This window comes from Rattus rattus, chromosome 4 (genome assembly GCF_011064425.1).
Source record: "Rattus rattus isolate New Zealand chromosome 4, Rrattus_CSIRO_v1, whole genome shotgun sequence".
NCBI classification, from domain to species: Eukaryota; Metazoa; Chordata; class Mammalia; order Rodentia; family Muridae; genus Rattus; species Rattus rattus.
Genome location: NC_046157.1, coordinates 177,473,228 through 177,484,623, shown reverse-complemented (window position 1 = coordinate 177,484,623; position 11,396 = coordinate 177,473,228). Strand labels below are relative to the sequence as shown.

At 48.4% G+C, this 11,396-nt stretch overlaps 1 protein-coding gene across 1 annotated transcript in view; it reads right to left on the bottom strand.

Moving 5' to 3' along the window:
- Nucleotides 1-4,483: 4,483 nt before the first annotated feature.
- The window catches only part of Lama1 (laminin subunit alpha 1), a 124,939-nt gene continuing 118,026 nt past the window's right edge, over nucleotides 4,484-11,396 (bottom strand). Inside the window, exons 62-65 of the mRNA XM_032899788.1 lie at nucleotides 11,096-11,249; nucleotides 9,433-9,566; nucleotides 5,531-5,753; nucleotides 4,484-4,962 (exon numbers count right to left, since the gene is read on the bottom strand). Coding sequence (XP_032755679.1) covers nucleotides 4,802-4,962; nucleotides 5,531-5,753; nucleotides 9,433-9,566; nucleotides 11,096-11,249 — 672 coding nt within the window. The 3' untranslated portion in view covers nucleotides 4,484-4,801. The remainder of the gene's footprint in view (nucleotides 4,963-5,530; nucleotides 5,754-9,432; nucleotides 9,567-11,095; nucleotides 11,250-11,396) is intronic.

The following is an 11,396-nucleotide window of genomic DNA, read 5'->3' as shown; positions in this document are numbered from 1 at the left end:
TCTGAAGCCGGGAGGAAAATTTGGTGAATACTGAGTAAGTGCCTGCCACAAAAGCAAGAGGACCTTAATGTCTACCTGGCCGTGGGTGTGGCAAATCTGTGGCACTAGGAGATGGGGGTACGTGGATAAGTGGATCGCCACAGCTCATTGGCCAGCTAGCCTAGCCAATCAGGGAGCTCCAGGTTCAGTATCAGAGACCTGGACACGAAAGATGGAAAACAACAATGGAAGACAGTTAATGTCAACCCCTAGCATATGGGGCACATGTGTGCACAGACATAATGCTTCCTCAACGTGTATTGTGAGGCTTGATAGTCCCGGCATCATATTAGAGGTATCACTATCAGTGAGACTAGGAGTGTCGTTAGTAAGATTGTATTTCCCCCTGATACAATCTGTTACAACATTTGATTAAATAAAAAGATATCACACATCGGCTTTCCCTGGGGATTCAAGTGAATCCATCGTCGTGGCCAATGTCCCTTAAACATCTAAATGCATCTAGAACCCCACCTCCAACATACTCTAAGACAGAGCCTGGGCGCCAAACCCAAACCATCTAAGATGGGAATAAAGCTTGATGCAGGAGAAAAATGCAAATGCGGTGTAACCTGGAGAGCAGTCTAAGGGAGCAGGCAGTCGGGCATGTGAGAGGACCAGAAGCTTGCATTTCACTTATGACTGAATGTGATTCTTCAGCTAGCTTCCCAGTTAGGTAATGACACTGGAGATGTCTTACAATCATCAGCAAATCGTGTCACCACGACAAAGACAGAGCAAGTCATAGGCTGCCCCTGTTCATGCTGGGTGTTCAATGGAGCCTCAGTGCAAGCCAAGGAGGGAGCAGGGCACAAAATTGTATGGGGTTGAGCCTCACCATGCTTTGCTCTCAAGGGGGCACATTCCGTGGAGACGCCTCTCTTAAGAGAGGCAGAAGATCAGAATAGGGAGAAATGCAGACGCTCTCTCAGCCTGTGTCTACACCTTTCTTGGGTAAGGTGGCGTCTACGTCTCAAAGGCTACCACCCCTAAGAGGGCTACAGCTGCGTCTGCACAGTGTCCTCTGTGGTCTGTAAAAACACAAGGGGCTCTAGGGCTCCTTGAATTAGCAGGCAGTGGGTTCAGAAGCGGGTCCGGTTCTCCTGGGAAATCTATGACTTCTGTTCTCCGGCAAGCCTCACAACCACAAGAAATCCGAGCTCTCTGAGGGGCGCCATAGGTTTTTCCTCAGTGGAGTCCTCGTAGCAGCCTCCTTTGGTGTCGAGGGAAATGTTCTGCCCGTGTTGAAGATGGAAATGATTTAAAAGTCAAGGAGCAGGAACAGACATAGTGTGGGTTGATGTCTATGCCGGGGAGCGCAGGCACAAGATAAGGCAAGGCCTGTGATTGGGCAGTGTAAAAGGAAGGTGGGCACAGAGTTTTTGAGAGGTGCAAGAGAAAGGAGAAGAAGCGAGAAGAACCAACATGGAGGAAGGGAAGGACGACCCAGATTCTTGTGGCCACAGGTAGCTATGAATATCTTATAAGGGATGGATAATTACGGGACATTTTTTCTTATCTAGGTGGGCAGTTTATATCAATATCAATTGGCTCTGAGTTTGTTGTGTGGACGTTTGGTAGGGTAGTAGCTCATCTCCTAAGGCCACGCCCAGTGGTGCGGGCCAGGTAGGAGCACTCAGCCTATGGACTATGGTGGGAGGAGCTGACCTGCCGAGACGGGGTCAGCAGGAGGATACTCCATTCCACCCTCTTCAAACCTGATTGGGGTCTGGGCTATTACAGAAAGGGTGGAGCCAACCCAGAGAGGGCCCAGTGAGAGAGGGACTAAGTTGCTGGCGGGCAGGTCTGGTGCTTGGAACAGAGTTTGCGTGGGAACTAGAAAGGGATGGTCCTGCTGTCTATGCAAATTCATAGGTTCACCAACAAGGAATGGGGATTCCTATTTTCTCCACTTCATTGACAGTATTTACTTCACCTCGCCTAATTTGAGGGGTGCTATAGGTATTGTAATTGGGCTGACTTGGATTTGCTTCTTTCCTGTTGGCTAACGAGACTGATCGTTTTAAGATGGACTTGCTGGCATAAGCATTTATTTCGAAAAGTGTCCACTCAGATCATTTGCCCCCTCCCCGTTTTTTACATTGGATTATTTGTTTGAGGACCTTATGTATCACGGACAGTAATCCTTTGTCTGGTAAGTGCCTGGCAAATACACCCCCTCCCCCCATTGTCTCCGTGGTTTGCTTTGGGAAGCTTTTTGGGTTTGTGTAATCGCGTTTTCTCTTTTGCTTCCTGTGCATTCCACACCACGCTTGAATCCATTATCAACACCTGTATCTTGAAGTGACTTCCATTTTTTAAGCCTTGCATTTAGACATCTGGTCCATGCTAGGTTTTGCACAGCATTACAGATAAGAGTCAAAGTTCTGTAATTTTCATGTGGATGTAGTTTCCAGGCGCCATTTCTTGAAAGGGTCATTTTCCCATACTGTTTTGTTTTTGGTACTTTTACCAAGAAATGGTGGCTATGGATGTGTAGGTGTTCTGGGTTGCCCTGATGATGTTTCTGGATGTGAATTTGCTTCCTTGAGAGGGGCTGCCCTCATATACTCAGGTGCTATCATGTGAATCTTTTGCTCATTTTTACTGGTCAACTAAAGGGTAGAGCCTGTGATTGGGCAGTGGACGTAAAAAGTGGGACGGGAGGTCTGGGAGAGAGGAAAAGGGGAAGAGAGGAGAGGAAGGAGAGGAGGAGGAAGAGACGATGAAGCAGAACCACCACGTGGCTGGGAGAAATCGCAAGCAGCAAGGGTCTCACAGCTAGGGAAGAGGTTGGTAGGATGATAGCGCTGTCCATTCTAGACTCATAGCTTATAAATAGAACGACTGGGTTGTGTGTTTTTATTCAGGTTTACTGGGGGTGGAAATTAATGCAACCAGTAGGTTTGTTTCTGTTTTTATGTCAAAGTGAATCATTATAATGACCTCAGCTTTGGTCTTTTTCTCCAGCTTGCAGACCTAGAGAGAGAGAGCTCCACAGTTAAAGGTGCCTGCCACTCCTGCAGAGGACCTGAGTCCAATGTCTGGTACCCACATCTCAGAACTATTAACCTCTAGTTCCAGCTCCCAGGGCTCTGATACCCTCTTCTGATCAGTTCAGATACCCACAAACAGAAACACACACATCAGTAAAAAAGGAAAATCTTTAAAAAAAAAAAAAGAGATTGTTTGGTGACTCTTTGGTGTTTCTATATATGCTTTCCAGAATTATCTCCTCTACTTCTGTGAAGGATGTCGTGGGTATTTTAATTCAGTCCCCATTTCTTCCCCCGCCCTCTTTTTTGGGATCGATTGTGAATGGAATTATTTTCACTTTTTTCCCCTCTTGATTCTTGTTACTGGCCTGAAAACTACTGACGTTCCCGTGTTGGTTTCATAACCTGCAACATTACTGAATTCATCCCTTTTGATAGTCTTTCGGTAGAACCTTTGTGCTTTTCTACAATACAGGATTCTTTGAACATCTCCTTTCCTGTCTACGTGCCCCTTCTCTTGTTCGACTACCTAACTGGTAAGCTCAGACTTCCACCATGCACTGACTGGGAATACTGGGAGTGGACTCCACAGTTGTCTCCTCCAGATCTTAAAGGAGCGATTTCATCTTTCAATACTTAGTATGGCGTCGCCTGTGGTTTGGCCATATTTAGCTTTATGATGCTTTAATGTGATTCTTGAACCTGTAGAACTTTGTTGTCCAGGAGTGTTGGCACACACCTTTAAGCCCAGCTCTCAGGCAGCAGGATCAGAGTCAGTTCTCTGTCTGCTCTACATAGTGAGCTCCAGATCATCTGGGGCCATGTGGTGATACTCTGCCCCCAAACGTAAGCAGAATATAAAATAAAAAAAATAAAGAACCTTCGTCTTGATTTTTTTTACATTTTCTGCTTCTCTGTTAAATTTTCTATCACTTCGTTCACATAAAACACACGAATATTTCCATGTCCTCATAGCTCTCAGGTAAAAAGAGCAACTTTAATGTCCTTGCGCTAGGCACAGAGGTGCCAGGAAGGCAAGCCCAGAAAACCATTGAACATTTCCTACTGGGTATGGAGACATCAGGGAGGAGGCTGAGGGAACCAGAAAGGGAAGATGGTGGTGGTTATGAAGTGTGCTCAAGGCCAGCCTGGGCTACATGCAGGTGTGCCTAACGAGAAGAGCCGCCTGACGTGGTCCCTCTTGAGGCTGGCATTTGTTGATGCCATGTTCTTAGCAAATCAGCCCCATTTCCCCTGGTCGCTTGTGCTAAGAGGCATTAAATTATATCCCAAGCCTTGTAAAACAATGTGGCTCAGGCTCTGGATCCTTCTGTCAGCCTTTGAACGAAGTTTTGGTAAGAAACAAACTTAGGTTGTGCTCAGGTCCTGACTTCTAACCAGTGCATGAAACTTTAAAAAAGCGAAATTGTCCACACTACGCTCTAATCTAATACAGCCCGCTGTGACATTTTAATTTTTTATGCCCAACATGCAAACCCACAAGCACTATCAAGTCTTCAACAGAAAACCCCACGCCCACCAAGTTCCATCTGGAAAACTCAGGGAAGGAGAGCAGGGATAGCACTGACACTTTAGACCATTTAATAGAGGTATCTGTTGTCCGTCTGGCTTTCCTTCAACATAAATACAGCATTTTCCTCTGGAAATGCAACCTGAGCTGGAATGGGAATGGAAGACGCGTGACTTCGCAGACTGTTCTCCTCAAGGCACTGGCAATGATTCCGAGGGAAGAGTCTGGCGGCAGATCAGGGCTCAGGCCCCGGGCAGGAGTGAGGTAAAACTCCGTGGAGGTCAAAGGCTCTGCTCAAGTCCAAGGATTGCACCTGTGAGCCTCTGCTCAGCTCGAGATTCCTCACACAGCCCCGGAAGGAGGCCCGGCTGCTCAGGCAGTTCTGTTTGACGTGGGCTGTTGAGGGAGAAAGACACAAGGGCTGTTTAATTTTGCTGAGATAGGGTGAGCTGTATATGAGAGACAAAAAATAATCTCAAGCGGACCCTCAGGTCAGAATGCTTCCTGCGCACGCGGTGGCTTTAGAGGGTGGCAGAATTGCCGGTAACTTTTAACAGGCAACTTGAAGGCACGGTTGGGACTTGAGGAAAGTCACAAGGCAGGTGTTGAGGATCTGAGATAATTTCCTGGGACATTTCAAATGCAGATTTGGTGTGGGAGCATGACTCCAGTCTATCCTTGTGACTTAGACTCCAACCTTGAGATCACCTAGGGCAAAGGTGGGATCACCCAGCTGACCTATCAGGACAGAGCCAACGCTCTCAGTGAGAAACTCATATGGGACAGGGCTATGCTAAATTTCTCAGGAAAGTTTAGGTACAGTACTTGGAACAGCTTTTCTAAAACAGTGGGACTTGTTATTAAACTATGTATCTTTCAACCGCTGCCCCATGATTCTCTGCACTCACACCTCGCCAGGACTGAGCCTCCTGTGTAGATAACCCGAACGGGGAGTCACACATACCGGGGTAGCCACCCACATAAATGGGGTCGTTAGTGTCTGCCGAGGTGGAGTGGGTGTGGGGGCTTTCAGCCCTAACGGCGTCCCCATCCACAGTCAGGACGATTCGGTGCTTGCTTTTGTGGGCATGGAGCGTGTGCCATTTCCCATCACAGAGAGTTCTGGTGGCTCTGGGTTTGTAGGTGGCTGTTATCCTTCCAGCACCGTTGTTGACGTGAAATGAGACCTGGGCAATGCAAATACTTGGGTGAGTTTTTCTATATTTGGGACCTGTTTGCACCGGATCATTGCCAGAAGGCCAAGAGGCCGTGGAGCACAGCACATCCATGAGTCAGAGCGGAGAACAGAATAGGATTCCAGAAGCAAGGAGCAAGGACCATGACAGTGACGGTGAAGAGTCACCACCTAAAGGACTGGGACTCCATCCCCCCCAGACCCCACAGTTCTGAAATCTGTGCTCCATTCTCAGGACACTGGAGGACATTTTCAGGACTCTGCAGTTTCCCCTGAGGCTGAGCATGGACTGTACCTATGCGCGATCAGATAACTTCCCCGACCAAGCACAGATGCTCCACAATGATGAGTGGCAAACAAAAGGCTAGGACTCTGCAAAGGGTGGAGAGGGGTTCTGGGCTGAGCGGTGTCATTCCAAAACTTGTTCACACTTTGGAGTTCTAACCTCTACCATCTGTCAGGATAGGATGATATTCAGATTCGGGGGCCTTAAGAAAGATTATTAAGTTAAAATGGGGTTACTACGGTGAACTTTAATCCGATCTGCATCCTGATCGGAGCATCAGAACACAGACACACAGAGAAACGTCAGTGTGAAGGAAAGATAGCCATGTGCAGGCCGAGGAGCGAGGCCTCAGGAGAAACCAACCCTGCCAAGCCTTAGACTTCCAGCCTCTAGAGCTGGGAGGGTCAATTTTTGTGTTTAAACCTAGACATTACATTGCCGTGATTCTGGCAGCTCGGGATGACTGAGGAAAGTGAGCAGAATTTCAAGCACTCTGTTGTAAGTTTCCCACGCTGCCTACTGTGGACAGTTGAGGACGTGACCGCTCCAAGGTATGGCTGAGGAGTACAGCCAGAGGCCTCTGGGAGAGTCCAGAGCAGACAGAGGAAGTAGTAGACGAAGTCTGGCCAGCAGACTGAAGGGGGCGGGGGAGGGGGGGGAGTGGATTAGTGACAGGGACTCAGAAGGGGGGGAAGCCCATGGGCTGGGGACAGTTAGGGTAGGGGGTGGGGTGAGAAGAGCTGGGAGGAGTCATAGGTCCTGAGTGAGTCTGGAGCCCAGAGCTGCTTTGGTATGCGGATAGGCACCACTGTTAGCATTTGTCCTCTTCCCCCAACTCTCCCACCCCCCCAACCCCGCACCCCCAGGAGACCCCATTTCAGAGCACACTAAAGATGTGTATTGCAGGGCTTTGGAAAGAACACTAATTGAAAGAGAGTAAGAAGTTATATGTAGAACACACACACACACACACACACACACACACACACACACAGGTAAAATATAGAATACAATAGAAAATTACATTTTTAAATAGCCTTTCAACTCCTGATAATTTTTTTTAGCTGTTGTGTAAAAGCTTGTAAATAGACTTCAGGTTTTTCAAAAAGAATGTAAAGCCTAGGATGAGAAGGAAAACTGGTTCTAAACCACAGCACTGAGGCAGCGATCTGTCACGCAGGTAGGGTTTTATTTTTGTTTTTGTGTTTTAATTGCAGTGGGAAGAGGAGGGTGAAGGGCAAGGCTAAGGGAACTTTGCTAGTCTCCCCTGACCCCACCGTAGGCAGTCCTAAGGGCTAAGAACCGGACAGGAAAATACTGAAACCAATCAAGTCAATCCATGGGAACCTTCTCTTCAACTGGTCTCCTTCGTGTCTGTGTCCACCAGGTCAGACTGGTTCACAGCCCTCGCTAATGACCTTGTTTTAACTGAGTTACTTTTTTATTTACATTTATTCATTGTACGGGTGTGTGCGAGGAAGGGCCCATGTCCGAGCATGTAGAAGTCAAAGAACAACTTGCTGGATTTTTTTTTCTTTCCTTCTGTCCCTGTGGGTCGTGGAGATTGAACTGATAGCATTAGTATTAGCATCAGGCGTTTATGCCCAGTAAGCCATCTCACTAGCTCCCTCTTTAAAGTCCACATAAGATCAGACCCTGAGAGATGCTAATGGGTAGGATGGCAGCATGTGAATTTGAGAGACACCATATCCCTTGCCTTCCGGAGGGAAGGCTCCAGCATCTCACTCATGGTGGCCAAGTACACTTCAGGAGAGGGCAAGCCAAGACTCCAGTATCCATGGTGTCTGTGGCTTAAGGGTGGCATAGCAAAGGTGCCCAATTCTCTCCTGCAAGGCACTGGAATGGGAGGTAGCTCAAGGGAAGACGCAGCACTGGCAAAGACACCTGGGAAGTCTGTCATCAAGGGTGAAATACACAGGGTCTGGGAGGGGTCCCCATCCAGTGGCAGCAATGAGATTCTAGCCACTTGTGGTGACAGCCAAAGGTAGGAGGACCACCTGAGGACCAAGTTCAGGAGCCTAACTGAACTACAGCTGTGTATGAGACATCCTGAAGAGAGGGACCCCAGATGGCCCTCCATGTGCTTCTTGCCTGTGCACACATGGCCCCAAAGGGAAGAGGAGGGAAGATGCGTTCTGAATGGTTGCACTCATTGGTTCCCGGCATGAAGGGGGCATCTGCGATGCAAGAGCACCAGAGTCATTTAAAAAAATTTTTTAATTAAAAAAAAAAACCAGATAAACCAACGTACAATATACTCAACCCTTGAAGTAACATTCTAATAAGAAATAACTTCTGCTCTGCACAGCCTGCCTGGTCTCAGGAAAACGCACTGCATAAACTTAGCCTACGACATTTCTAAAGTGACGGTTGAGAGATGGAGGCGGGACCAGTGACTGCCGAGGGGCGAGGAAGGCAGGGTCTGGAGGCTGTGGTTACCAAGGAGCACCATGGGAGGAGACTGGTGGTAATGCTATGGTTGCCATGGATCCAATGGTGGTAATGGTTTCATTTGCATACCATGAGCTATGCACTCGGGCAGGTGTGCACGTGGTCCATCTTATGAAGTCCTGTGGGTTGTGACACTGTCCTGAGGGGAGTCAGGGAGGGCCTGTACCTGCAATGACTACGAGGAACCTGGGGAGGTGGGGTGGTGCCTGGGGAAATGTGTGTACATTTCACTGTGGTCCTGTGTGGCTTTGCTTATGTGCAAGTGAATAGTTAAGGATTATTGGAAGAGACAGCGCATTGTATGTTTTTCACTCCTGGTAAAGTTCAGGCAGAAATGCCTTGGTGTTACAGCTGCCATTTTAATTCAATTTATAAAAAGAAGTTACTCTGAAAATAGCGTTTTAGGACTATCTGATTTTATCTTTTGTCTCCATTGATGAAGTGAGTAATAAGATATTTGAATCTAAGCCTGTCTACATGTCTTTCCTGCTCTGCCTCTGGTAGGGTGGGCGGGGCTTGGAACTGGACCACCTACCTTGTCATCCACAATCTCTAGGCCAGAGATAGGGTGGGCGGGGCTTGCCGGTGGACTACCTACCTTGCTGCCTACAATCTCTAGACCAATGGTAGGGTGGGCGGGGCTTGCTGGTGGACCACCTACCTTGCCGTCTACAATCTCTAGACCAATGGTAGGGTGGGCGGGGCTTGCTGGTGGACCACCTACCTTGCCGTCTACAATCTCTAGACCAATGGTAGGGTGGGCGGGGCTTGCCGGTGGACCACCTACCTTGCCGTCTACAATCTCTAGACCAATGGTATGGTGGGCGGGGCTTGCCAGTAGACCACCTACCTTGCCATCCACAATCTCTAGACCAATGGTAGGGTGGGTGGGGCTTGCAGATGGACCACCTACCTTGCCGTCTACAATCTCTAGGCCAATGGCATCCACTTTGGCACTGCTGATTCCCAGGAGGACGCCATTCTTAGAGGAAGTTCGGAACTCCAGTGTGATATTTAAATCCAATCGAACTTTGTAGCCTTCCTTCACTGGAAAACACAAGATAGTAACCCACAGGCTAGACCAGGCCGGACTGGGCAAGCACTCACGGTAGCAGTCAAGTTTGAGACTTGGACCCAGGTGCATTTCCACCCATGCCCCCAGGTTTCAGTGCTCAGAAGAAGAAACACTTCGTATTTTTTCGCTTTTGTCCTAAGGCGGAACCTCAATATGTCATCAGACTGCCACCAGATTTGCAATTCTCCTGCCTCTGCCTCCTGAGCGATGAAACTGCAGGTGTGCAGGACCGAGCCCAGACAGAAAGATTGCGTTTGAAGAAGTTGCTTGGTCAGAAACCAGAGCAGAGCGTGGGCAGAGACTTCCTTCCTCTGCATCCGGTCCCTTGGGGATACACCCAGCTTGTTGGACTTTCCCTGTTAGCGTCTTAACCTGTTAACCCTGGCGAGCACCACTGCTGTTGTATGAAAACTGGCCAGAGAAGGCAGCTGTTACCATTCCCGGGGCTGGAAGACAGACTGAGTGGCGCATTGCAGCATCCATGCTCCCTGCCTCCTCTCCAACCAGAGCCTTGGCTCTTCTCCGTATCTCATGCTGGGGATTGATGTCTATGTGCAGGTGAAGGCAGGCACAAAGTAAGGTAAGGCCTGTGATTGGGCAATGGAAAAGGAAGGCGGGCACAGAGTTTTGGAGAGAGGAGAGAGAGGAGTGGGGGAGAAGGACAACCCAGATCTGTGTGGCCTTAAAGGGCCACAGGTAGCTATGAATATTTCATAAGGGGTGGATTTTTATAGGACAGTTTGTCTTATCTAGGTTGGCAGTTTGTATCAATATTAATTGGTTCAGAGTTTATTGTGTGGAAGTTTTGTGGGGTGAGGATTTACTGATATAAATCTGACTGATAAATTACAAGCTTACTGAGTTTTGATTTTACTGGGTGACTGGGAGTTGTGACTCTAATCACAGGGGGTGGATGCTGGGAATGTGAGTAGAGTCCGAAGCAAGAGAGTCGCAAGAGGGAGGCTACTGCAGGGCCCAGAGAGTAGCCAGTGACAGCTTGGGGTGGAAATTGGAAACGTAGCAAGTCGGGGTGAGACGCTTGGTTGATTAAGATGAAAATACCCCGCAGATGCCAGGTGGCCCCGCAGTCCAGGCAATAGTGTGGGATGGTGAATTCTATTTATTACTTACTACATTCATGTTCTTATTCTTAAAGACATTATTATCATTATTATCTTTCCAATTGATAGGCAACTTGGGACTCCTCCTGCCTCGGCCTCCTGAACATTGGAATCATAGGTACACACACCTGCCTTTTAATTCAGGGTCTTTATTAACCTGGACAGGGAACATGGCCTACATAAACTCCAGCCATCTGCCAAGGACAAGATCGGTGCAGGCTTTGCACAAACAGTTAGGCACAGACCAGAACACCGAATAAACAAACTCGGCCTTAGGCAGCCTCTTTAGTGGGATCTTATCCTGTCAGAGATGGATCCACATCGTCTCAGAGCACACACTGAACCCAAGGAGTTCCCTCCAGCCTGCTAACGGCACTTACCAAGAGCTGCATATCCACTTCCTTCAAAGAAAGTTCCTTCCTGGGCCACCGCATAGCACCTGTCCACTGCAAAGGTGGAGGCCGGCCTGTCTTTATCCAGCTGCTGGCTGTTAACCGTCACATCTCCGATACAGGCAGGGATGCTGTGGGTGATCTAAATCGAGCAAGACAGGAGATGATGATGCCATAGGACGGAATTTTCCTGTGCTTTATTAAGCCTCCCTCCATAGCACACAGTAGGATAGCATCTTGATGTCTAAAGTTTAACCATGGCAATTCCTGAGGTGAATGCTCCCCTTGC